This window comes from Trichechus manatus, unplaced genomic scaffold, assembly GCF_000243295.1.
Source record: "Trichechus manatus latirostris isolate Lorelei unplaced genomic scaffold, TriManLat1.0 scaffold00002, whole genome shotgun sequence".
Taxonomy (NCBI): Eukaryota; Metazoa; Chordata; class Mammalia; order Sirenia; family Trichechidae; genus Trichechus; species Trichechus manatus.
In genome coordinates, this window is record NW_004443938.1 from 25,635,026 (window position 1) to 25,660,445 (window position 25,420).

The 25,420-nt window shown below is 39.9% G+C and overlaps 1 protein-coding gene across 4 annotated transcripts in view; it reads right to left on the minus strand.

The window, feature by feature from the left end:
• Window positions 1–25,420, minus strand: part of GRM1 (glutamate metabotropic receptor 1) — a 508,344-nt gene that overhangs the window by 105,128 nt on the left and 377,796 nt on the right. For all 4 annotated transcript variants that reach the window (XM_004368848.1, XM_012554781.2, XM_012554785.2 and 1 more), the window contains 2 exons: window positions 8,162–8,408; window positions 2,889–3,057 (listed from right to left, as the gene is read on the minus strand). In XM_004368848.1, the coding sequence (XP_004368905.1) occupies window positions 2,889–3,057; window positions 8,162–8,408 (416 nt within the window). The remainder of the gene's footprint in view (window positions 1–2,888; window positions 3,058–8,161; window positions 8,409–25,420) is intronic.

Below are 25,420 nucleotides of genomic sequence, written 5' to 3' on the forward strand. Positions count from 1 at the left end.
GATGTATGCAGACAGTCTTTTCTCTGAACTTAGGTGAGAGAAAAAGGCCTTTCTTCTGGAATGTGCAAATGGGTGTACAGGCAGTATGAGAGCACCCAGTCATGGCCTGCCAGAAGCCAGAGTAAGAAAAAGGATTAGAACTAGCATGCAGAGAATCTTTGTAGCAGTTTCTTTTCTCCTGCTAGTTTTTTTTCCCCTTCTTATATTCTGAAAACCAAATTTTGTAGTTCCATAAACTCTTTCACAGTGGTGGTCTACACTGCAGACTCAAAGGCCACACTGGAAAGGAAGCCTGAGCCAAAAGCATGACATCCTTTGGGTAGCAGCACAGCATGAGCCCAAGGCTTGTGGGTTCTCCTTATCGTATGACTTCAGGCATCACATGTCCAGGTTTTTCCCACTATCCAGAAAAGATGAGGGGCCCAGAATCCCATTGGTCTGGCATTTCCTGGCAATAGTCAAGGAAAAGTTTGGGGCCTCTGAAACTCAGAGGACACACTCCTACATACCACCAGGCAGCCTCATGTGAAGGAATTCCATCTGGATAAGAATCCAGAAGTAGGTTCGTAGGGAGAAGCAGGGCTGGCAGACAGCCCATACACACTGGTTCGGCTGGAGCAGTTTTTACAATATTGAAATACTTCTGCACTGATTGGAAAACAGCAGTGTCTCCAAGCCTCCTGAATGCCCCACACTGCCCTAGCTGTGTAGGACTCCTTACCCTCGAACTTCCCGCAATCCAACAACTCCAGGATTAACCCTGGCCAATGCAGGAGGCCTCAGGCACCCTGTCCTAGCAATCAAATGGGGTCCATTATGATGGGTTGGTTGCCATGACAACTGTTAACTATTTTTAATATCACTTCTGCTGAGAAAACATGAGACATTAAAACTAGGGTGATTCATCTCAGAAGTTTGTTTCCCTTCTTAAAGAAGCATGACATTCTTGAATCCTGGAATCACTGAGAGTTTAAGTCCACCAGAATGATTCTTCTCAGCTGCCAAAGATGTTACAGGTTCCAAAACCTCTACCTTTCTTTTTTTTTTTAAATTGTGTTAAGTATATATATAAGGAGTCCCTGGGTGGTGCAAATGGTTAAGCACTCAATTACTAGCTGAAAGATTGTTGGTTTGGACCTACCCAGTGGTGCCTCAGAAGACAGTCCTAGTGATCTGCTTCCAAAAGGTCACAGCCTTGAAAACCCTATAGAGAAGTCTACTCTGCACACATGGAGTCAACCATGAGTCAGAATTGACTTGATGGCAGCTAACAACAACCATATATATATATATATATATATATATATATATATATATATATAACAAAACATTGGCCATTTCATGTACAATTCAGTGACATTAATTATGTTCGTCGTGTTGTATAACCATCACCACTATCTGTTTCCAAATCTTCCCATCACCCTAAAAGAAGCTCAGTGCCCCTAAGCAGTGACTTCCTGTGTCCCCCTCTCTCCTGCTCCTGGTAACCACTAATGAACTTTGGTCTCTATGCATTTGTTTATTGTAGATATTTCATGTAAATGGGATCATACAGCATTTGTTCTTTTGTTATCGACCTATTTCACTCAGCATAATGTTTTTGAGGACTTTTCTCTTTATGGCAGACTAATACCCCATTGTATGTATGTACCTCCACCTTTTTATATCAGTAGAATTAAGGCTTTTCTAATCTCTCCACTGATAGTTGGAGTCCCTGGGTACTGCAAACGTTTAAGCACTGAGCTACTAACTGAAAAGTTGGTGGTTCAAATCCACCCAGAGGTGCCTGGGAAGAAAGGCTTGGCAATCTACTTTTGAAAGGTCACAGCCTTGAAAACCCTATGGATATGCAGTTCTACTGTGACACACGTAGGGTCTTCATGAATCAGAATCGACTTGACAGCAGCCGGTTGGGTTTTTTGTTGTTGTTTGCAGTGACACTTAGGCACTACACACCTAGGCTTTCACTCTAAGAATCCCTAATCATATTTTTCGGGGCATCTACCCTGCGTGGGTGGTTACACAGTCCCTGAGAATGGCCTAGCAGCCAACAGCATGGTGAGAGGTCTAGAGTGCCACGCAAATTGACTCCAGCTCCAGCTGTGCTATGTCACATTTATGTGACAGCCTGTCTGCTCCAAGAAGTGAATCACAGAAAATTAGAGATGGGAAAGACCTATTAGGTCATCTAATCCATACCCTGCCAGTTCACAATCCCTCCCCTGCACTCCATTTCCTAGTGCATCATCCAGTGTAGTTTTAAATAGCAAGGGAGCGCTGCCTTCTTTACAGAGATCCTCTCTAGCACGTGCAGCCAAAGGCTCACTGTTTGATGCCTGCTCAAGGTTTATGTATGCAGTAACATCATGGTTACTACTTGCCCCAGCCGGAAAAAGCCCCTGAGAATGATTCGAAAGTGGAGACCCTCTCTTTGCTAGAACAGACCACTTTCAGGAAGATCAAAGGACTGTGTTACCTCACTTTAACTTCTGTTATTTTAGTTATAAGCTTATTTGGCATTGTTTGGTTTTTGCTTTCTTTAACAATGGCTATGACTAAGGAGTACCGTTGGTTTTTGGTTCCCACATTTACTTGGTTCACTTTTTAATTTGATTACTCATTCCCTTACTTTCTACATTGTGTTTATGTTCCAGCCCATCACTGCAATACAAATAAAGGCTATTCTAAATAATCAAATGGTTTCCCTATTCCATTTCCTAATCTTTCTTTGTCTTCTCAGTTTTAGCCAATCCAAGAGGAAAAACAGTAAGTATGGTACGCACTTTCTGGGCAGTCTAATTTAAGAAACATGCCCGTGTTTTCGTTTACGTATGCCCAGGCAGTAAACTTCACTGTGGACACCATCCAAGAATGCATTTGAGGCTTACCTTAATCTGACCCTTTAAGCAAGGCTCACTGCACACAGACCGTACCACTCCGCTCTTATTCATCTGGATTTTGTAATCATCAATGTTCAGCACCCCTTCATGCCAGGTTCCAATATGTACATAGTCATAGCGATTAGCTTCAGTGTATTGCAGATTCATGATATCATATCTACAAAGAAAACAATATGTGGGTCATGGAAAATATGAACATCTTGTAGAAAACAAAGAAAATATAGTATATGGATAACAGTAGAGAGAAGGGAGATAAAAGAGTCATCGCAATATGTCAACATTTTAGTTTTTTTAGTATGTGTCCTTTGGTATTCCAAAATGTATATTCCATTCTTCAGCCTCTGTTTTGTGTATCTTCCATATTTATTAACTCTTAAACTTTTCTCACTCTGCTTATTTCACAAAAAATAGTTCAGTGTGTGCTGAGTAGATAATGATCTCCTTCAAATCAGCATTTACTGTGTGATTCTTTCAACAAGTAACAATCTTTTAAACATTAATTTCTTAATTTGATTACTTTTATTCCAAATTTCTTTTGCACATTCAGTTTTCATTTTCACTACGCTGAATTAAAATAGGTGAGTTTTACCAAGCCTGATGCCTTTTTTTAGGTGCTAATAGAGCAAGAAATCTGAGAAACACACATTTAATTAGTAAGGATGTTAGGGATTTAACAGCTTGTGCATTGACATTTAAACTGATCTCTTCACTGATTAGGACAAACATTTTGAATCCAAATAATTGTTGTCAGCTATTTCAGTAATTTGAAATGCTGCAATGTTACAAGATGACAAAATCTACATTTAAAAATATTCACTGTTGCCAGAGTGTATTCTGCGGGTTAGACTTCATTTTCCAGTGCTGGCAGTGGAGGATATTTTCCAATGGAAAGAACATAGGACTTGATGTTAGAATGTGCAAGCTGAGGTCTCTTTTCTAACATTTTAACAGCAGATTATACTACTTAGAAATGTCACTAAACACTTTAAACTTCATAGGGCTCTTCTGGGGATGTATTAAGATAAGGCAAGTAAAACTACTTTACAATTGGGACAAGCGTATATGTAAGGCAACATCAGTATACCATTCATATTTATAATACTATGAATACTTTAAAGTACTCTCATTATTTACATAAATATAAGGAAACTGGAGAACTTCTTTTGTTGGCATAATTATTTATCTCTTGGCCATTCAAAACTCTCTGGTATTGTTAAATCTTTTTTTTTTTTTTTCATATTGCTATTTTCCCCAAGTAAACTGTAACTCATGTGCTTTTTCCACAAATCATGCCTGGTTCTCTCCCTTACAGGCTATACAAAGTGTGATTTGTACCTATGCAGCGTCCTCACACTCCTAGGCTAGAACAGAAGAGGCATGGTCTCTTGCTCTTTATGCTTGACCCAAGGAAAGGGGTGGCAATTAAGTAACACATAATTAGCTCTCTTCCTCCCCTAGGCACGCACACGCACACGCACACGCACACGCACACGCACACGCACACACACACACACACCCGTAATCCTTCCTGGTATTCTTTGTCCCTGAACCTGACTCAGAATCTTTCTCAGCCTAACACTCCAGGAAGCTACTACCAATCAATGTTAGCATCAGAAACGTATTGGCTGTATGGAAGAACCCAGTTCTTTCTCTGGACAACTAATATCAGATTGACGGTTTTCCTGCCTGTTCTTACTGTGCAGATTAGTTCTGTCACCTATTGGGTAGCCAATGGCTTCTCCATATCCATATTCTGGCAACTTTTACAAATAGTTGTCCCCTAAAAGAAAGGGGACACTGGGAAAATAAGAGAAGTTTCCTTCTCTGCCAGGTGAGCAAAACTTACCTAGAGTGAGAGGAGAGAATGGTGTACCTGGATCACATAATTTATCTCTTTGCTGTTCTAACCTATAGCTAATAGAGGATTATTATGTCTCTTGTTGCTGGGACAGCCCAGAACTTTCTTCGGACTAGCTCTCTGAGTGATATTCAAATGGGTATTAACTCTGGGCTAATGGCTCACACTCATTCTGTTGATCAATGGTACTAATCTACACCTCCAATATTTTCCCATTCTAAACTCATTATGGCTATAAAACCTGCTGGGAATGCTTGGCATGAGTAATTTTCTTTATCATTTCCTTTAATTTTTGTGTTTTACTCCATTTAGGTTATTATAGCTCCTTACATACATCAGTAGCATCACTAGCGGGGCGCGGGGGATGTGAACTATACCTGGTGACATTGTCAGAGAGGGTAACATCAAAATGACTGTCTATAAAATTCTGTGAATATTTCAGTAGAATTTATTTTTTTATAAAAATATCCCTGTAGTTAATTATAACAACAAAAACATTTTTTTGTAAGTTCAGCTTACATGTATCAATATACCTACAAGGCTAAAACTCTATGCTAATTTACTTTTTGAAGCTTCTAATGCACTCTGGTCAGAGCTGTTATTATTAGCCAATTACAATGATGCTTCGAATCATGTGGTTTCATCTGCACGAGCTACAAGCACGCACTGTTGTTTCCATTGCTGCCAGTGTTTTTATAGTCGTTGATTTTGTCAGTTTTTCAGTGTTTTAGCTACCGTATTGTTGTAATTAGTATTTGTGAACCTATATCAATAACTTTTTTGAGAACAAAGTAGTAATTGAAGGAAAAGAAGAAGTAATATATGGGAATTATAATTTATGAGTAAGATTAATACAAAAAAAAACATTTATTTCTAAGGATGCTGTATGGTCTGGTCCATAGCGGGGGTTAGGGGTGACTCCATGAGTTACTGCTCTGGCTGACACCAACCCTAGTGATGCCACTGCTCTCCATGAAGGTTTTGCTGCAATGCTAGCTTTAGAATATTTCTTCCCTACAAATCAGTTCCCTAAGACTTATTTCAATTTCCTGATTTGCTCTTTCATAAGGGAAATCAGTTCACACTTCATTAGCATTTAGAAACTGAAAATTTTCACAATATTTTGGTATGAAAACACATTTCTAAAAAGCCCCAAAAGCTGGAGGGGAAAAAACAAAAAAGGAATTCTGAAAGATACCGAGGGAAAAACACTGACTTACTAAAATGAGGCCCTCCCATGTGTTGCGTATGTGCTCTTTTCACTACCCCAGGCTCCTTCCCGGCACATTGGCATTTACTTAGAATATTCTCATGCTGTAAACTACATCATTACAGCATCCTCGAGATGATTCAGATTATGTTGCATGATGATTAACTAAAATAATTACAAGAGGGACCAAAAGTGGGAATGATGGCATGACAGGAGATAGAAGTAGAGGGAGGTGGTTGAAACAGAAATTGAAAACAGATTATTAAGCTGACCAATTTCAAGCATGAGGAAATGATCCCTGAAAAGGGACCCAGGGGAAAGCTCATGATCTGAATATGTAATTAAAGATGGAGGAGAAACGAGCTAAAATTGTGTGCCTATATTTTGGATAGGAGTCCTTGGGTGGTGCAAATTGTTAATGTGCTTGGCTGCTAACCACATGGTTGGAGGTCCGAGTTCACCCAGAGGCTCTTCGGAGGAAAGGCCTGGTGATCTATTTCTGAAAAATCTGCCACTGAAAACCCTATAGAGCACAGTTCTACTCTGACACACTTAGGGTTTCAGTGAGCTGGAGTCGACTCCACAGTAGCTGGTATGTTTTGGATAACCTACAGAGAAAGCAAGAGGACACTCATATCTACAGAGTGTCTAAAAGGTATTTGGCCTGTGCTCAGCACATTTTGTACTTTATCTTATAGAATCATGAAAAAAGATTTCCATTCCAAATCTGACCCTTCACTGGGCCTAGTTTCCAGTGGAACGTAGGATTACAACCAAGGGTGTAGAAGGTTAGGTAGTCAGTGTTCTAAACCGCAGCCCCACTTGTTTCTCCTGGTACCATGTCCTAAGGCACTCAGCCCTCAGAAGCTTCCCACATGCCCAGACCCTGGACCATCTCATCCATCCCACTTGTAGTCCAACGAAAATCTGCCCCCACATAACTGGCAGTTTGGAAGGAATCTGATTAATTCATTGTTTCAATTGTCGACAATGACTTATAGCACTTGCCCTCCCTACAGGGAAGACCCTCAATGAGAATGATTGAAACAGTGGCTGCAACAATGAGCTCAAGCATAACAACAATTGTGAGGATGGTGCAGGACTAGGCAGTGTTTCCTTCTGTTGTACATATGCGTTGGAACCAACTCAACAGCACCTAACAACAGATGGTTACTTGTTGCTGTTGAGTTGATTCTGACTCATAGTAACCCTATAGAAGAGAGTAGAACTGCCGCATGGGGTTTCCAAGGCTATACATCTTTACAGAAGCAGACTGCCACCTCTTTCTCCTGAGGAGTGGCTGGTGGGTTCGAATGACGGACCTTTCAGTTAGCAGCCAAGCACTGAACCACTGCGCCAATTAGGTTTAATTTCTACATGTACAATTCAGTGACATTAATTACATTCTTTGAGTTGTGTAACCATTCTCACCCTCCTTTCTGAATTGTTCCTCCCCCATTAACATAAACTCACTGTTCCCTAAGTTTCCTATCTAATACTTCGAGTTGCTGTTGTCCAATTTGATCCCACATAAATATATGTTAAAAGAATACAATGTTCAAGGCAGACATTCTTTACCAGTTAAGCTAAACTATTGTTGGTTTGACTAAGTCTTTAATAGTTACAAGGACTCAGTCCCCAACAGATAATTGTTTCCCTTCTTTTTCTAAGAGACACGTTAGCAGAAACACAAATTAGCCTGAGCAGAAGAAATACATGAGCAGGATTTGGTTCTCTTCCTAAATAAAGCTTTTTTAAAGCAGGTGTAGTATTCAAAATACTTCACAACCAGTATAGCATTGGGATCTATCAATCAGAAAAGATGCCAGCCTGGTGCTTGCAGGGCCAGAGAGGCTCCTGCTGGCCAGGTGTAACCTCTTTAGGTTCTTGGGCTTGCAGAGAGGTCCCAGTGGTTCCAAGAGAAGGGCCAGGGTGATAGCTGGGCAGGGGGGTAGGGCTGGTGAGATAGAGGGTTGTGGATGTTAACCAGTAAGCACTTTAAGATTTTAAAAAGCTGTGTGGTCTTTGGTGTGTTCCATGGTAATATCAGCCTGTCTTTGCAACTATCTAGCTGCATTTATCCTCATGATTCCCAGAGATTATGAAACTGAAAGAGCCAGAGTTGCCATCTGCCTGGTCTTAGGAGGCTCACAAGGTTATTCAGATCCTTTAATTTAAAGAAAACTGCTTTACCTTCCAGGAGCATCCCCTTTTTCATCAAACCACACCTCCTCTCCAGATACGCCGATGAACGAGGATTTGATGAGGAAGTCCAGGAGTTTTTGGCCATCAATGGGCTTCATGGCATCACAGAGGCCCACGTGGCCTGGACAGAGTGCGTGGTGCATGTTCTGCAGCCCATGGGCCATGGCGTAGATGGCATTGATGACAAACCCCATTTTACTGTCCTGGACATAGTTCTCTTCTAAGCTTTCATTGCCTGTAACAATAAAAACATATCAGTAGCAGGTAGTAATAGTGAAGACCAGACCTGCATGTGTAACTCTCGAGCTTTTCAGGGCTCCCAGAAGAAGGGAAAATATGCTGCAGAAGACCTTTCTGAAGTTTTAAAAAGCAAAGATGTCACTTCGATGACATCTGACCCAAGCAAGTTTTCAGTTGGCTCATATGCACGTGAAAGACAATGAAAAAGGAAGACAGAAGGGGAATTGATGCTTTTGAACTATGGTGTTGGTGAAGAATATTGACTGTACTGTGGACTGCCAAAAGAACAAACAAATCAGCCTTCAGAGAAATACAATCAAATGTCCCTTAGAAGTCAGAATGGGGAGACTTTGACTCACTTACTTTGGACACATCACGAGGAAAGATTAATCACTAGAAAAAGACATCATGTTTGCTAAAGTAGAGGGCCAGCAAAAATGAGAGAAACCCTCAATGAGGTGGATTGACACAATATCCACCACAACTGACTCAAACATACTGTCATGGATTGAATTATGTCCCCCCAAAAATGTGTGTATCAAACTGGCTAGGCCATGATTTCCAGTATTGCGTGGTTGTCCTCCATTTTGTGATTGTAATTTTATGTTAAAGTGGATTAAGATGGGATTGTAACACCCTTACTAAGGTCACATCCCTGATCCAATGCAAAGGCAGTTTCCCTGGGGTGTGGCCCGCACCACCTTTTATCTTACAAGAGATAAAAGGAAAGCGAAGCAAGCAGAAAGTGGGGACCTTATACCACCAAGAAAGCAGCACCAGGAGCAGAGCATGCCTTTTGGACCTGGGGTCCCTGTGCCTGAGAAGCTCCTCGACCCGGGGAAGATTGATGAGAAGATCTTCCTACAGAGCTGACAGAGAGAAAGGCTTCCCCTGGAGCTGATGCCCTGAATTTGGACTTTTAGTCTACTTTACTGTGAGGAAATAAATTTCTCTTTGTTAAAGACATCCACTTGTGGTATTTCTATTATAGCAGCACTGGATGACCAAGACACATACCAAGGATCATGAAGATGGCACAGGATTGGGCAATGTTCATTCTGTTATACATAAGATTGCCTTGAGTTGGAGTCCACTCCATGGCAACAAACAACAAAAACAGGAAGGGAGGGAGAAACGACATTGGCAAAAGCCAAGCCCACCTCATTCAAGTTTTATACTTGTGATTAGCTCTGGTGTAGTCTACCTGCAAATAGTTTATTCAGTTTAATTTTCTGTATCCAGGAATGTTTTTATAAGATATAAAACAAACTTCACAGAGATGAAAATAAAGAACTTTCACATATTACAAGGGAATCCTGAAGGAACAATGGAAATAACTCTTATTCCGTCTTGGTTTACAGGGACTTATATTAAAAGTCTTTCTATATCACAGTACTGGAATACCATTTTTCATATCCTCTATGACAATCCACAATCCACAGTAATTCAGTTGTACAATATCTGAACTCTGATATTTTCTTTTGGCAATTTCACTATTTTTATCATCTCTAGAGCCACAAAGACCTAGAGATGGAAGAAGAACTAGGTAGAATGAGTCTCTTCTTATATATGGTTTGCAGCACAGAGATATTTAAATCTGATTTTCTGATTACTAGAAACTCAGGTAAAATATTTCTTGATGAAGGAGTTACACTAAACATTTAATTTGGGCCTTTAGCTTCTATCTGTAAATGTCAAAGACCCTGCAATCATTTCTGGCTATGTTACAGGGAATCAAAGTTCCCCAATTGCCAAACATTTTCACAGGAACAGTATTGCATTAGATTAGATATAAGCTTATATTAGAAGTTTAAACTTTAGAACATATATGGACAGGAAATGTGGTGACCAATTGCATTTGTTGGAAAAAAATGTAACTGGTTTGGAAAACAAAATGTATTTGGAGCACAAAACTGGCATTAGAGATCTTATCCTTAGTTCCAGAAACTTGCTTTTCTCTGCAGTGGGCTTTCCTTCCCCCACCTGACTGACAGTGAGGGTCTCTGTGATGTATGCTCATGGTTCTAAAGGGCGGGAAGGTCAGCAAGTTCAGTTGTTTATGATGTTGAGAACCACATGATGCTCCTTGTACTCCCTACCATCTGCCTTGTTTGTTCCAGCCCAAATAGGTCACTGGACACTGAGGTACCTGGGCTGGAAAGCAGTAGAGTGTTTAAAAAGTTAGAGAGCCTAGAGTGCTTAGAGAAGACAGTGAAGAGTTTTGATTTGATGTTGAGCTTGGAATAAAGTAACAACTTTCTAAAGATTTCAGCTTAAAGGCTGATTTATTTAGATGTAATTGAAAATATGTGAAATATATATGTGCATCTACCCTAAGAGTGAGGTACTAAACACCTAGAACAGTTTGAAAGGGATAAAATCCAATTTTAACTCATCCTGCAACTTTCTTTAATAGGAAATTGCTAAAACTGTAATTTGCTAAAAGTGATATTTTCTTGAGGAAATGAAGAGTAAGAGAAGAAAAAAAGGGCATTTGCAAATAAAAGCATGCGGAATATGTTCGGAAGGTTATATAAAGCAGAAAGCAAAGATCCTCCTTGCCGAAATTGGAAATTCATTGAAATAAGGTAACTTCTGTTTGTTACCAAGAGCCACTGGCCCTTAATGTTAGTTTTCCTTCCCTCTCTTTCAAACTTATTAGGATAATAAAAGCTATAAATTAATATCATCTCCAATAAGTTTTAAACATTAAGCCTTTAAAGGCTGCCCAAAGTGCTGGAGCTAAATATTAAAGCTGCTAGAATCAGAAAAATTATCATTAGTTAAAGAAAGTAAAAATTGACCAGCAAAATAACCTTAATCAGAAAACTTACCATTAGTTAAAGAAAGAAAAAAAAATAGAGTGGCAAAATAACTTTCAAGGCTGCAGTCACCTTAAAGGGCCCTTAGTCAATACTAATGCATCCACCGAAAGATGCCGCTATTATAGTCAACGCTAGGACCAAGCTGTAGGAAAATACAAGAAAGAATACAACGTGTTCTTTATCAAATGGAAAATTCTTTGTTAGAGACAAGTCTATGGCCTCTGACTTGTTGTGATAACTGCCATCTAAGATTTATGATATAAAAATAAATTATATGGTGTTCCCAGTACAAATGTCTTCAGCCACAGTTGTCTAGAGAGTGCTTGATCCATCAGGGCTCAGTTTGTGCAAGACAGTAACTGTTCGTAGATTTCTCTGGGATCAAGGTTTTCTTTTTGATCCATATTTACAGTGATTATATAATTTATCACCCAAACTGGGCCACGTGTGGGAGTGAGAGTGAGTGCTAGTAATAATTATTCCAGAACACAGCATAAACCAGGCAAATTGGGCAAACTGCTGCATCTCTGGAGCCACGCTGCCCTCTAACTGGATATACTGATGTTATTTTCATGGGTAAGATTTATATATAAATATCTATTCTGACAATAAACAATCAGTACTATACTCTTATTAATTTTTAATTAATTTTACCTTTGTCTAATGTTAATGGGAAATATATAAAACAATAATGATACTACCTTTTTAACATTTGTTATACATAATACTCAGTACATTAGCTCAAGTATTCACAATACTCCTGCCAAATAGACATTAATCTCATCATCTTACAGGTGAGGAAAGAGCAGTGGAACAGCATGGGTTCAAATGCCTCCTTGGTCCTTGCTCTGTCTGTTACCCTCAGTTGTAAAGTGGGCATAGACACAGAAATCTACAGAGAAGCAGGGATGGACTACCCAGTAAGCAAGGTAAGTACATGCTTAGGGCATCAACGAAACAGGGGCACCAGTTGTACAAAACAAAGATCCAGAAATGTCAAGCAGGTAGGACACAAGGAAAAGTGAGCGCTGCAGTAGAAGGAAACTGGCAGGGCACTGAATGAAATTGATACTGTCTTAGGCTGGGTTCTCTAGAGAAGCAAAACCAATAAAGCGTATAAATATAAATATAGAGAGAGGTTTATATCAAGGAAACAGCTCACGCGATTGTAAAGGCTAGAACGTCCCAAGTCTGTGGATCAGAGTAGAGGCCTCTCCCAAGTCACGCAGCCACAGAAGCTGGCAAGCCCAAGCTTGGCAGGTCGGAGAGCAGGGCTCCTGCTCACAGGCTGGAAAGGTTGACAAATTCCAAGATCAGTAGGAAAGACCACAAGGTTTCTCCTGATTCACGTAGCTACAGCGGCTGGTGAACCCAAGATCAGCAGGTCAGAGAGCAGGGCTCACAGGCCGCTCCGAGTTCGGCAGATAAGCTGAAAGCTCAAGTCCCAAGAACTGGAGATGAGATGACAGGAGGCAGCTGCAGGATCCAGAGAGAGCAAAAAGCCAGGACGTCTGCTTATATTCAGATGCAGGCCACACCCCCAAGGAAACTCCCTTTCATCTGATTGGCTACTCACGGTATATTCAATCCTGGGAGTGATCACATTAAAACACTGAGAATCATGGCCCAGCCAAGTTGACACACAATCTTAACCGTCATAGATACCAGTTCCAGTGCATGAGAATGTGCTGGTTGGAAATGAAGTTCATGCCCACATGCCAGGTTAAGGCTATAAGGCTATAAGGCTTCTACCTTTTCAACACCTTTGTTGACATGTCTCCTATGGTCTCCAGTGTAATTGAAACTCCTTGTCTTGACAGGTCTCTTGGGAGTATACTATTTCTTTCTAATAAATAAGAGGTGGGGGTGGGCTGTCTAGCCTACCTCTTGCTACATTCACCCAATATGCAACTAGATCCAACATGAGTCGTATTTAAAAAAAAGTTACATAATGGATAGCTAAGACTCACACATACAAATATACAGGTATATATGTAACTCACATATCCTGTTCAAATGCTTGAGTAAGCAGAGGAGGGGGCACCACAGATTATCAGTGCTTAGGGCGCTCGTATGCCTTAATCAGGCCCTGCAGAGAAGGCACTTTTCTGGTGACATGGCAGCCTGCTGTGCAAAAGCATCATCGTCAAGCCTGGTTGGGGTTTCTCCCTGAAATTCTTCCAGATGTGCATGGCTGTGTCTCTGACTAGAAGCAGTGGCACCCAATCTATCGACAGCAAACTATGACAAGGAAGTATCTGCCACACAGAGAGCAGGAAGCTAGACACATATTTCCAGGAAATACTTCCAAAGTCACAGCTCACACCCCTTCCCAAAATAAACAAACAGCTTGTGTGTTTGTGCAAATCTGAGGTGAACACAGGCAGGTCCCTAATCTGCCAGTCCACTGGCTCTGCATGTGGAAAGGGGTGCTACTGCCAGTGCGAACTCTCTCTCAGCTGCTCCCCCATGCCCAGCCCTGCTGTGGCTCCAGGCTAATGAACTAGCATTTGGAAATGCATGACACAGAGCTAGAAAATGATGTGGACTTTACAAGACCATTTTCTTTGCTGTAGCAACTGTCCCCAGATAATGTTCCAAGGATCTATCATCTAAAAGAGAAGAATATTTTACAGAATTTTCCTGTCTCCCAAAGACCGTATGTTTTTGTGACCAGTGACTAGAGAATAACAAACTAATAACCTTGTCACTGGGTGGAAAGGTGGAAACACTTTCGACTCCCTGAGGGTTAGTGCCTTTTCATGACACCAGGCTTAGAGTTATTAGTGAGCCAAGGACTTCACGATTTATTTTCTGTGGTACATTAACTGTCATAGACCACTAGGGTATCATTAAACCATTACCTTTTTCTAGTAGACTAAATGGAATCAAATAATTGTAGTTGAGTGTGTTTATTTACCTTCCAAAGAATACCTGCCTAACTACTTCACAGAGGATTGGGAAAATAGCTACCTTGATTCTAAATAGTAATCTTGTTCTTATTGCAAAAGCACAAACAAGGGCTATAAATTGTTACCTGAGTGCACCAGCACACAGAGCCTCCATGGGGTAGGAACAGACAGTGCACCTTTGGAAGCCGGGAAATTTCATGTTCATTGGCAGAAGGATCAACAATTCTCTCCCCTACCATTTAGCATCAGCAAAGTGGCACAGCAGAAGGAACTCAACTAGGTACATGAACACCTGGTTTCTAGATACAGTAGTTCCGCTGCAATGTATCGTCAATGTATTTCCAGCAAGCGATGGGGCCTGGGCAAGGGTCTTCAGTTCCCTGAGCCTCAGTTTCCTAATCTATAAAATAACACAAGTGGATCAGGTTATCTGTTTGAAGGTCTCTTCCCTCTCTAATATTCTCTGCTTTGCTCTTTCAATTCCACATTTATTGGTACTTGGCAAAACTCTTCACACATATTATCCCTTTTATATTCACACACAACCATATGAGATAAGTTCTGCTATGACCACCATTTTACAAATGAGAAGACTAAAGCACAGAAAAGTGAAGTCACGGTTTGGGAGGGGGGCCTACTTTCTCTTTTCCCTTTGTGAAGAGACCCCAATTTGAGTAATGCCTTAGGCCTCAAGAGGAACAGAAATGGGAAGAGAAGCGATTCATCTTGTTGGTGGATTCAGAAAAGGAAATTGGGCTTTTTCAGCGCAGCCCGTTTCTCTCCCATTTGGAGCCAGGCCCCTAGCAGTACTCAAGATACTGGTTCTCTGGCCTGTGGTAAATGTAGCTGTCCAGCAAGCCAGAGACTACACAGGTTAATCCATCTAGTTCTGGGGCCAAGAATTGGGAACTCTACTGTGGCAACATGGAGTCCCTGGGTGGTGCAAACGATTAACACACTTGGCTGCTAACCAAAAGGTTGGAGGTTCAAATTCACCCAGAGGCACCTAAGAAGAAAGTCCTAGTGATTTACTTCCAGAAAATCAGTCAATGAAAACCCTATGGAGCACAGTTCTAGTCTGACACAGGTGAGGTCCTCACAAATCGGAATTGACTCCCTGGCAACTGGTTGGTTTTATTGTGGCCACATATCTAAACCATAACCCCAATCCATTTTTGTATTTTGTCAATTAGTTTCTTTGTTAGTTTAAATTTTTCCAAAAACTTTTTTCATTGAAGTATAACACGTATATTAAAGTGCAGAAATCTTTACAGGTCATTACATTTTTACCTATGTACACATCCATGTAACTGCTGTCCAGACCATAGTATAGAACATTTGCAGAAGAAGGCTCTCGTTTATTTAGGGTTTCCTTAATTTATCCCAGCACTGTGTTGTTGCTTTCAGCGTACAGATCCTAGATATTTCATTTTTTGGGTATTATTACAATTGGTATATTTTTAAGTGTTTTAAATCATCTGTTCCTAGCCAAAAGGCTGGCAGTTCAAATCCACAAGCCAATCCTTGGAAACCCTATGGGGCAGTTCTATTCTGTCCTATAGAGTTGCTATGAGTTGGAATTGACACGACGGCAATAGGTTTGGTTTTTTTGGTTTTAGTATACAGAAACACTATTAGTATGCATATATTGGTATTGCATCCTGCAACCTTGCTAAATTTACTGATTCTCATTTTTTATAAATTATTTTTAAATTTCTATATATACATCAAGAAGCCCTGGTGGTGCAGTGGTTAAGCACTTGGCTGCTAACTGAAAGGTTGGCGGTTCTAACCCACCAGTCACTCCATGGGATAAAGATGTGAGTCTGCTTCTGGTAAAGATTTACAGCCTTGGAAACCCTGTGGGGCAGTTCTACTCTGAACTATAGGGTTGCTCTGAGTCAGAATCAACTCGACGGCAATGGGTTTTTTATAGCTGCAACCATATCATATTACTAATAAAATTTATATTTTAATCTTCATCTGTCTGACTGTTGGGTCTACTTCTCAGCTGAATTTAAATTTGGAAAGGAGGTAAGGAGGTGTCCTGTATTCAAGGTCGTATAGGTAGCAAGTGACCGGGGCCATGCGCATGTGCAGGTAAGCTACCTCCAGAGCTGGGCTGCTCCCTGCCATGCTGCCCTGTGCAGGCATGGAGAACCTGCCTGTCATGGTCTGAATTATGTCCCCCCAAAAATGTGTGGCTGGGCCATGATTCCCAGAATTGTGTGGTTGGCCTCCATTTTGTGATTGTAATTTTATGTTAAAGAGGATTAGGGTGAGATTGTAACATCACCCTTAGCTGGGTCACATCCCTGATCCAATGTAAAGGGAGTTTCCCTAGGGTGTGGCCTGCACCACCTTTTACCTTACAAAGAATAAAAGCAAAGGGATGCAAGCAGAGAATTGGGGACCTCATACCACCAAGAAAGAAGCACCGGGAGCAGAGCGCATCCTTTGGACCCAATGTTCCTGTGCAGAGAAGCTCCTAGTCCGGGAGAAGATTGATGAGAAGGCCAACAGAGAGAGAAAGGTTTCCCCTGGAGCTGACACCCTGAATTTGGACTGCTAGCCTACTAGACTGTGAGAAAATAAATTTTTCCTTATTAAAACCATTCACTTGTGGTATTCCTGTTAGAGCAGAACTAGATGACTAAGACACCACCTCATTATGGAGCAGTCCCATTAAGAGATGATGGGACATTTGTTAGCAAACAACAGTTAGTTCTGAGTTTTCAGTAAGCTTGTCCCAGTTTGAATGTCCAGAGTTGAAAAATATAAAAAATAGATTGAAATAAATTTTACCACTAATAAAGTATTTCTGGTCATACCTGCACTTTTGATCTTGGTAGTGCAATCCCATCACTATGCGTGCAGGTCCAGCTATGCTGCCTTTTCAAATTTAGACCCTCAGCATTAACTTCAAACTTTAAAACAAGCATTTTCTATCTTCTCATAAAACAAGAAAACATTCTGGGTAACATTAGTAAACATAACTCTCTCTGGAGAATAAATCCTCCGGATTTCTTGCCCTTTGAAGCACCCCACTGCCTCTTTTGATCCGGCACCATTCTATATTCAATACACAATTTGATGCAATCTCAATTCCAATAAAAATAGAAAGGGCTGTAATTATTTTATATTGCTAACATATCAAGTAAATAAAATGAAGTTCCCATTCCTTTAAATTACCTGAGTATTAAATTGAAGGAAGATTAATCAGGGTTTCTTTTGTTTTGTTTTTTATAATGACCTCAAAGGACTCAAGTGCCCTCAATTTTACTTGAAGGTCTGGGCTGCTAAATTTTTCTTATGCTTTTCCACGGAGAATTGATGATAAGATTTGGAACAGTCTTGACCTGCAATGCTTCAGTCTAGGATCTGCGAAATTTTTTTGGTTACTCTGAGTTCAACTTTTCCTCTTTCCCTAAAGAGTTCTCTCTGCTCACATCACAGAAAAATATGACCCCTCCATTATTTTCTATTCATTTTATTAATATGTAAATTAACTCTTATGTAGGATGGGAGAGAAGAAAGGAAAGATCATCTCATCAAGCTGGTTATTATCACTGTTATTATGACTTGAACTTCTATTGCTTAAGGCCCACCTGATTTTAACATATGTGAATAACAAATGCATTTTCTAAATATATCATCATGATCTATTGTTAAGAGAGAAATCCCCCAGTTATGTGACACATAAACAGCAGGCTTCCCTGCAAATTGATGATAATATATGGTAAGCCTTCAATTCCCTGAAAATACAATTGCATTTTAGCTAATTCATATTTCAAAAAATTATGGTGTAGTGAAAAACAAATGGGGACAATCACTGGTGTGTTTAAGTGATGCCGAAGATCAGGCAGGGACATTCAGTTGAACTGTGGGGCTCTTTGTTTCTCTAAAGAGAGAAAACAGGCAGGCAGCAACCACCAGAAAAGGCAGCTTGCTGTGTCTTTGCCTTTATTATTGATCTGGCACAAAACAGTGTCCTGGAGTTATAAACCACTCCCCTGAGTAACTAATCCTTGCAGGTCTGTAGTAGGCATTTGGCAGGCAATCATAGAGATGGAGTATGTTACAGAGAGCTGCCTGCATTAGCCAAAATGGGAAGTTAGGCTGTTAAAATTCATCAGGAATCAACTCCCTTCTTAACAACCTGCTGGGTAAGAACCCTTTTGTCCTCTTCCAAATTCTTAAGAGGTGTTCTATGCTCACAGGACCACCTCTCCTTATTCAGGGGTGATAGGAAGGATGCTTTTTTTTTTTTAGATATGAAAGGGAATTCCATGGTTTAATAATATTACGGTCCTCTTTGAGTTCCTGGTGGTGCAGTGTTTAAAGCGATTGACTGCTAACCGAAACGCTGGCTGTTCAAAACCACCAGCAGCTCTGAGGGAGAAAGATGTGGCAGTCTGCTTCCATAGAGATTGACAGCCTCGGAAACCCTACGGGGTCGCTATGAGTCGGAATCAACTCAAAGGCAATGGGTTTTTTTTTTTTTTTTTTGGAGGGGAGGTTTGAGTTCCTGACAATGGTTTGTCCTTTTTGAGTTCCTCTAGTTTCATGCTGCAGTGATTTAGACTGAACTAACAGTGAAGAGTAGATTTTGCAGAAATACAAGAGTTCTTTGTGATAACTCTACTTAACTCTGATCTGTTTTATTATGATCCAGCACAGCATCTTCTGGTAACCAATATTTGTTGTTGTTGATAGTTGCCATCAAGTCAATTCTGACTCATGGTGATCCCAAGTAGAGTCTTGTTTATTAAAAAAAAAAACAATACTATAAAGGCTACACGGCATTAGCATTGTAAATCACTTTTATGATTGACTTCTGATCAATACAATACAGTATATATGAGTTGAGAAAATGCTATACCTAAAAAAAAAAACTACTTTGGGACATATTAAAGAGTTTCATATCCTTCAGCCTTTTTTTTCTGAAATTCAAACGATAGTGGCTGAATGCGGGACTAGAACAGAAGCCTGCTGTGCTCAGGGCAGACTCTGGGGTTTAAATACAGGCCATAGCATTTACTACCATGTCTCCATCACCTAAGAATAAAATACACTGTAGATTTGTCATTGAAAGTGCATTTCCCTGGGGCACTATTAGTTAATATTTTACAGTGATATTTGACATAGACTTAACAGCCCAGCAGACCACAGCACTATCGGTCTCAGTGTTGTAATTGTAGGGATTTTGTGAATATCTTGAATGACATGTTGCTTTCATGTGGTATCTCCCAACAGTATCTCTTAAAAGAATCAAATTTGAAATTCCCAAGGAGCCCTCGTGGCACAGTGGTTAAAAGCTTGGCTGCTAACCAAAAGGTTGGCAGTTCGAATCCAACAGTTGCTTCTTGGAAATGCTATGGGGCAGTTCTACTCTGTCCTTTGGGGTCACTATGAGTCGGAATCAACTCAGTATCAATGGATTTTGTTTTTTGTTTAAGGACCTAATAAAAACTCATTGCCAGTGAGACTTTAGTCAATATCTTTCACAGAAATTAAAAGAGTAGCTCCTAAGATTAATTGTGTCCAGAGCATATAGGTGAAAAACTCTTAGCAGGACCTATGTAATAAAACAAATACAAGGTCCAGACTTCATGAAAATCTGTTTGAATGTGTCAACCATTCTTTGCAGGTTGTGAAGGACATATTTACAAAACCAAGAGTGCCAAATACAAATTCTAGTAAGGAGGACCACATTGAGAAGCCAGAAGGCGGATCCAAACCCATTAAAATCACATCCAGGAATAGGATGTAGGTACTGTACTCCTCTGGTTGGTAGTTATTTCTCATGGAGCTACAAGTAACAGTTCTGAAATAGCTGTAAATATATATCAAAGTTGAACAAATAACTAAATTGATGGCAGATGGTAGAAACCAGATTTATCACTGTTGGAGTGGAAAGTTATAGATAAGCAAAGGGAAAAGGCTAGAATATACCCTGTGATACTGGAATGCAGTTGGGGATATCACTATGAAATTATGTTTAGTTTAATATAGATATAATTATATAGACATAACTATAGATATATGTTTACACGTGGGTTGGTATTTCCTAGTTCTATTCACTGAAGTAACAACACCCCAGTAGCAACAAGCACACTCAGGTCCCAAATCTTGATTTCTAACACCATTCTCCAATAAAAAGGATCCAGGCTTTCTGGCAAAATAGCTGACTGTAGAATTGGGACAGGAAAGGTACATGAGTGTGGAGCATTTTGTAGGACCAGAAAGATAGGAAATGCTCAAAAAACAAAATGATGGGGTATGTCAAAGGGACACGAGAGCCAACTGAAAGAATTCCAAGTGACTAGACAGAACAATTTGAACAACAACAAAAAATATTGTAGTATTGTTGTATAAGCCAAAATATAAAATAAATATCTGAGTCCATATTAATGTAAATAAATGGTTGGATAAAAAATAGAGGAAAAGAGAAAATCTCCTGTACAGAAGAATTTCAAATAATTTATGTAGCTACTCTGCCCTCAAGGAGGTGGAGAAAAACATGCCACCTAAGTGTGGGATACATTTAGTGACTTGCTGTCAGAGAGTACAATATAGTAAAATGGGAATAAAAAGCAATTTTACAGTAAACACTGGAAAACACTACCTTAGCCAGGTGATCAATGTCAATATCATTAGTGATAATTTGATAGGATGTACTCTTGACATGTTGTGTTGAGAATGGCACTTCACTTCTGTGGTCTTCCTCCCCAAAATCTATAATCACAGTCTAACTATAAGAAGTACATCTGCCAAACTCAAATTGAGGAACATTCTACAAAATATTTGACCAGTACTTCTAAAAACTGTCAAAGTCATCAAAAACAAGGAGCCTAATGATACATGACAAATAAATGTAATATGACATCCTGGATGGGATCTTGGAACAGAAAAAGGAAAAACTAATGAACGTACAGAGTTTAGTTCATAATAATGTATCAATGTTTGTTCATTAATTGTGACAGATACAACATAAAAATGTAAGATGTTAACAATTGGGAAAACTGGGTGCAGGGTATACAGAAATACTCTGTACTATCTTTGCAACTTTTCTTTAAATCTGAAACTATTATAAAATAAAAACTTATTTTTAAAAGACGTCCAAGACAGGGAGTATGGGAAAGCAGTTTCTTGGAGCTCCTAGCAGGAGATAGAGCACCCGGTAACCAGCGGTAGATGCTTTCCCAGCCCCCATCCTTCTCCCCACTGCTTGACCTTTGCTGCTTCATAGCTGGCTGCCGTCGCTCTGCTGGCTGGGAAGTGCAGGGTCCATGCCACTTGGATTCACCCCGCTCACATCAAAGATTGGTGGACAAGGAGTATGGGAAAGCAGCTTCATGGAGCTCCCAGCAGGAGACAGAACAACTGGTAACCAGCGATATACGCTTTCCCACCTTGCACCCTTCTTCCCCGCCCCCCGGACTCTTCTGCCTCCTGCCAGCCGATGTCTCTTGGAAACACTGGCTTCGGCCCCGTGCTGCTTGGATTTGCCCCAGCCACACTGGCCAGCTCCCTGAGTGCCATTTGTTTGTCACTGGTGTTGCTTTTTTCTGCTTCTTTTGGTTTATTCCATGCCCCTCACCACCTCCCCCTCCTTTCTGTCCAACACCTGGCTCCATGTGCTACCTTTGCTTCTTCTTGAAAAGCTGTGAAGTGTTGCTTGACTGGGGAACTGCTTCCCCAGCCCATGCCACCATGCTGGTAGGATCCCCCGCGATTTTCATTTGTTTTTCTTCTCGCAGCTTGGGAACCCCTTCTAGCCGGGCTGTACTGGGTGGCTTGGGAGCCACTTCCCCAGTCTGTGGAGCCTTGCCAGTGGGATACCTGGGGGCATTTTTTTCTTTTTTCTTTTTCTTTTCTCTATTTTCCTTTTTGTCTTTTTTCATTTCTCAGTTTCATACTTACCTTCATTTCCTGTCTCCTGAATACCTGGTGCTGTGTGACATCTGTACCCCTTCTAACTAGGCTGTACTTCGTGGCCTCGGAGCCACTTCCCCAGACTTCGCAGGCATGCTGGTGGGATCCCTGTGGGCTTTTCTTTTTTTTCTCCTTAATTATCATTATTGCTATTTTTCTATTTTTCTTTTTGCTTTTCTCCATGTCTTGGTTTCTCATCTCTCCACTTCAATGGTACGTTCCCTTAGCACTCTTTTTTTGTTTGTTTTTGGCTCCTGCTTCTCTCTCTTCTCTCTCCTCTTTCCCATACCCATATTAGCTCCACACATCACAATCTTCCCTGTCCTTCCTGCCAACCTGCACCAAGCGCTGAAAATCATACCCACAAGCAGCACAGGCACAGCCTACCAGAACCTGCCCTGCATAGATTCCAAACTCAACCTGTCGGTCCTAGTACGTTACACAAACAACCCATCCCAGCCCCTCCCATTCAGCTGGACATGCACTACTGTACCATAGCTGAGCAACTGGCCTTGCTCATTGGACAAGGAGGTGAAAAGAATTGTGCCCAAAGATGAGCAAACAACAAAGAACGCACAGCCCACATGCTCAGGCATAACCAAATAAAACAAAAAAGCAGGAAAAAACAACAAATCTACAATCAATAAATGAAGTAAATAACTACTGAATATCCTTAAGACAGCAGACAATATCAAAACATATAAAAAACAGGACAGGATGGTTCCAGTAGGCATCAAAAATAAAACACCAGATGACTTTATAGTAGAAGAAAAGGCACTAGACCTAACTGATAGAGAATTAAAATTTCCAATATTCAGAGCTATCCAACAGTTGAAGCAAAAAGCAGAAAAAAATAGGAAAAAATAGACAAATTCATGGAAGAGGCAGACAAACTCATGGAAAATATGGACCAAAAAAATGGAAGAATTCAGGAAAATAATACAGCAACAAAATGTCAAAATAAAATCACAACTAGAAATCATACAAAAACAACAGTTAGAATTCCAAAAGATAACAAGATTTCAGAAATGGACAGTGTCATAGAAGGGCTGAGGAGCAGGTTTGAAACGATGGGAGACAGGATCAGTGAAATTGAAGACAAACACTTGGATACAAATCTGTTTGAGGGAAAATCAGAAAAAAAAAAAAAAAAACAAAGAAACATGAAGAAACCCTGAGAATTATGTGGGATACAATCAAAAGCAAAAATTTTCAAATGATTGGAGTTCCAGAACAGGCAGAGAAAACGGAAAAACACAGAAAGGATCACTGAAGAATTGCTGACAGAAAACTTTCCTAATATCATGAAAGATGAAAAACTGACCATCCAAGAAGCTCAATGAACCACATATAGGATAGACCCCAAAAGAAAATCACCAAAGCATATCATAATCACACTCGCTAAAGCCAAAGACAGACAAAGAATCCTAAGAGCAGCTCGAGAAAAATTAAAAGTCACATACAGAGGAGAAACAATAAGACTAAGCTTAGATTATTTGGCAGAAACCATGCAGGCAAGAAGGCAATGGGATGACATACAGAAAACCTTGAAAGAAAAAAAATGCCAATCAAGAATAATGTATCCTGCAAAACTCTCATTCAAATATGATGGTGAAAATATGACATTTCCAGATAAACAGAAATTAACGGAATATGTAAAAACAAAACCAAACTTACATGAATTATTAAAGGGAGTCCTTCAGTTTGAGAACAAACAACATCAGACCACAGCCTGAATCTAGGAAGCAAGATCGTACCAGCCAGATACCAACCTAGGAAATGAACTCTCAAGGACTACTAAAAACCAAAAGAATTACAACAGGGAACCTGAGAGGTTAATCTGCAAATGACAACAACATCAGAACAATAAAAGAGGTAATAAACGGTGTAGGTATAGAACTTTCCAATGGAGAGGAAGGCAAGGCGATACCAGGTCATAATAGACTGGTTCAAACTGAGGAAGATAAGGTAAATTTCAAGGTAACCACAAAAGAAGTTAACAAACTTACTCATCAAAATAAAGCAGAAAAACATAAAGTCTCAGTAAAAACAAAATCTACAAAAGCAAAAGAATTGAAAAAAACATCCACAAACAAAAGGAACTCAGCACAGGAAAGTAAGAGGAACAAAGAAAATGTCAATACCACAAAAAAAGCACTACAAAATGACATCAATAAACTCGCACCATCAATAATTACACTGAATGTAAATGGCCTAAATGCACCCATAAAGAGACAGAGAGTGATAGAATGGATAAAAAAATGGGACCCCTCAATATGCTGTTTACAAGAGACACACTATAGAAACAAAAATGTAAATTTGTTAAAAATCAAAGGATGGAAAAAAATATGTCAAGCAAGCAGCTACCAAAAAAGAGCAGGGGTGGCAATACTAATCTCAGATAAAATACACTTTAAAACAAAATCCACCATAAAAGACAAAGAAGGACACTATATATGATTAAAGGGACGATCCGTCATGAAGACACAATCATAATAAACATCTACATACCCAATGACAGGGCTCCAAAATATATAAAACAAACTCTAACAGCACTGAAAAGAGAAATTGACAGTTCCACAATAATAGTAGAAGACTTCAACACACCACTCTCTGTAAACAACAGAACATATAGAAAGAAACTCAACAAACATACAGAAGACCTAAAGGGCACAATCAGCCAATTTGACCTCATAGACTTGTACAGAACACTCCACCCAACAGTTGCAAGTACACATTCTTTTCCAATGTACATGGAATGTTCTCCAGAATAGAGCACATCTTATGCCACAGAGCAACCCTCAACAAAATCCAAAACTTTGAGATAATAGGAAGTATCATCTCTGACAACAATGCCATCAAGGTATAAATTAATAACAGGAAGAGCAAGGGAAAAAAAATCAATTAGATGGCAACTGAATAACATCCTGCTTACAAACCACTGGGTAATAGAAGAAATCAGAGATGGAATCAAAAAATTCCTAGAATCAAATGAGAATGAAAACACATCATAACAAAACATTTGGGAGACAGCAAAGGCAGCCGTCAGAGGGCAATTTATAGTAATAGATGAACACATAAAAAACAAGAAAGGGACAAAATCAAAATATTAACTACACAATTCGAACAAATAGAAAGAGAACAGCAAAAAAATCCCAACACTACCAGAAGAAAGAAAATAATAAATATCAGAGCAGAACTAAATGAAATAGAGAATAGAAACACAATAGAAAGAATTAACAAAACCAAAAGTTGGTTCTTTGAAATGATCAACAAAATAGACAAACCACCGGCCAGACTGACAAAAGAAAAACAGGAGAGGACACAAATAA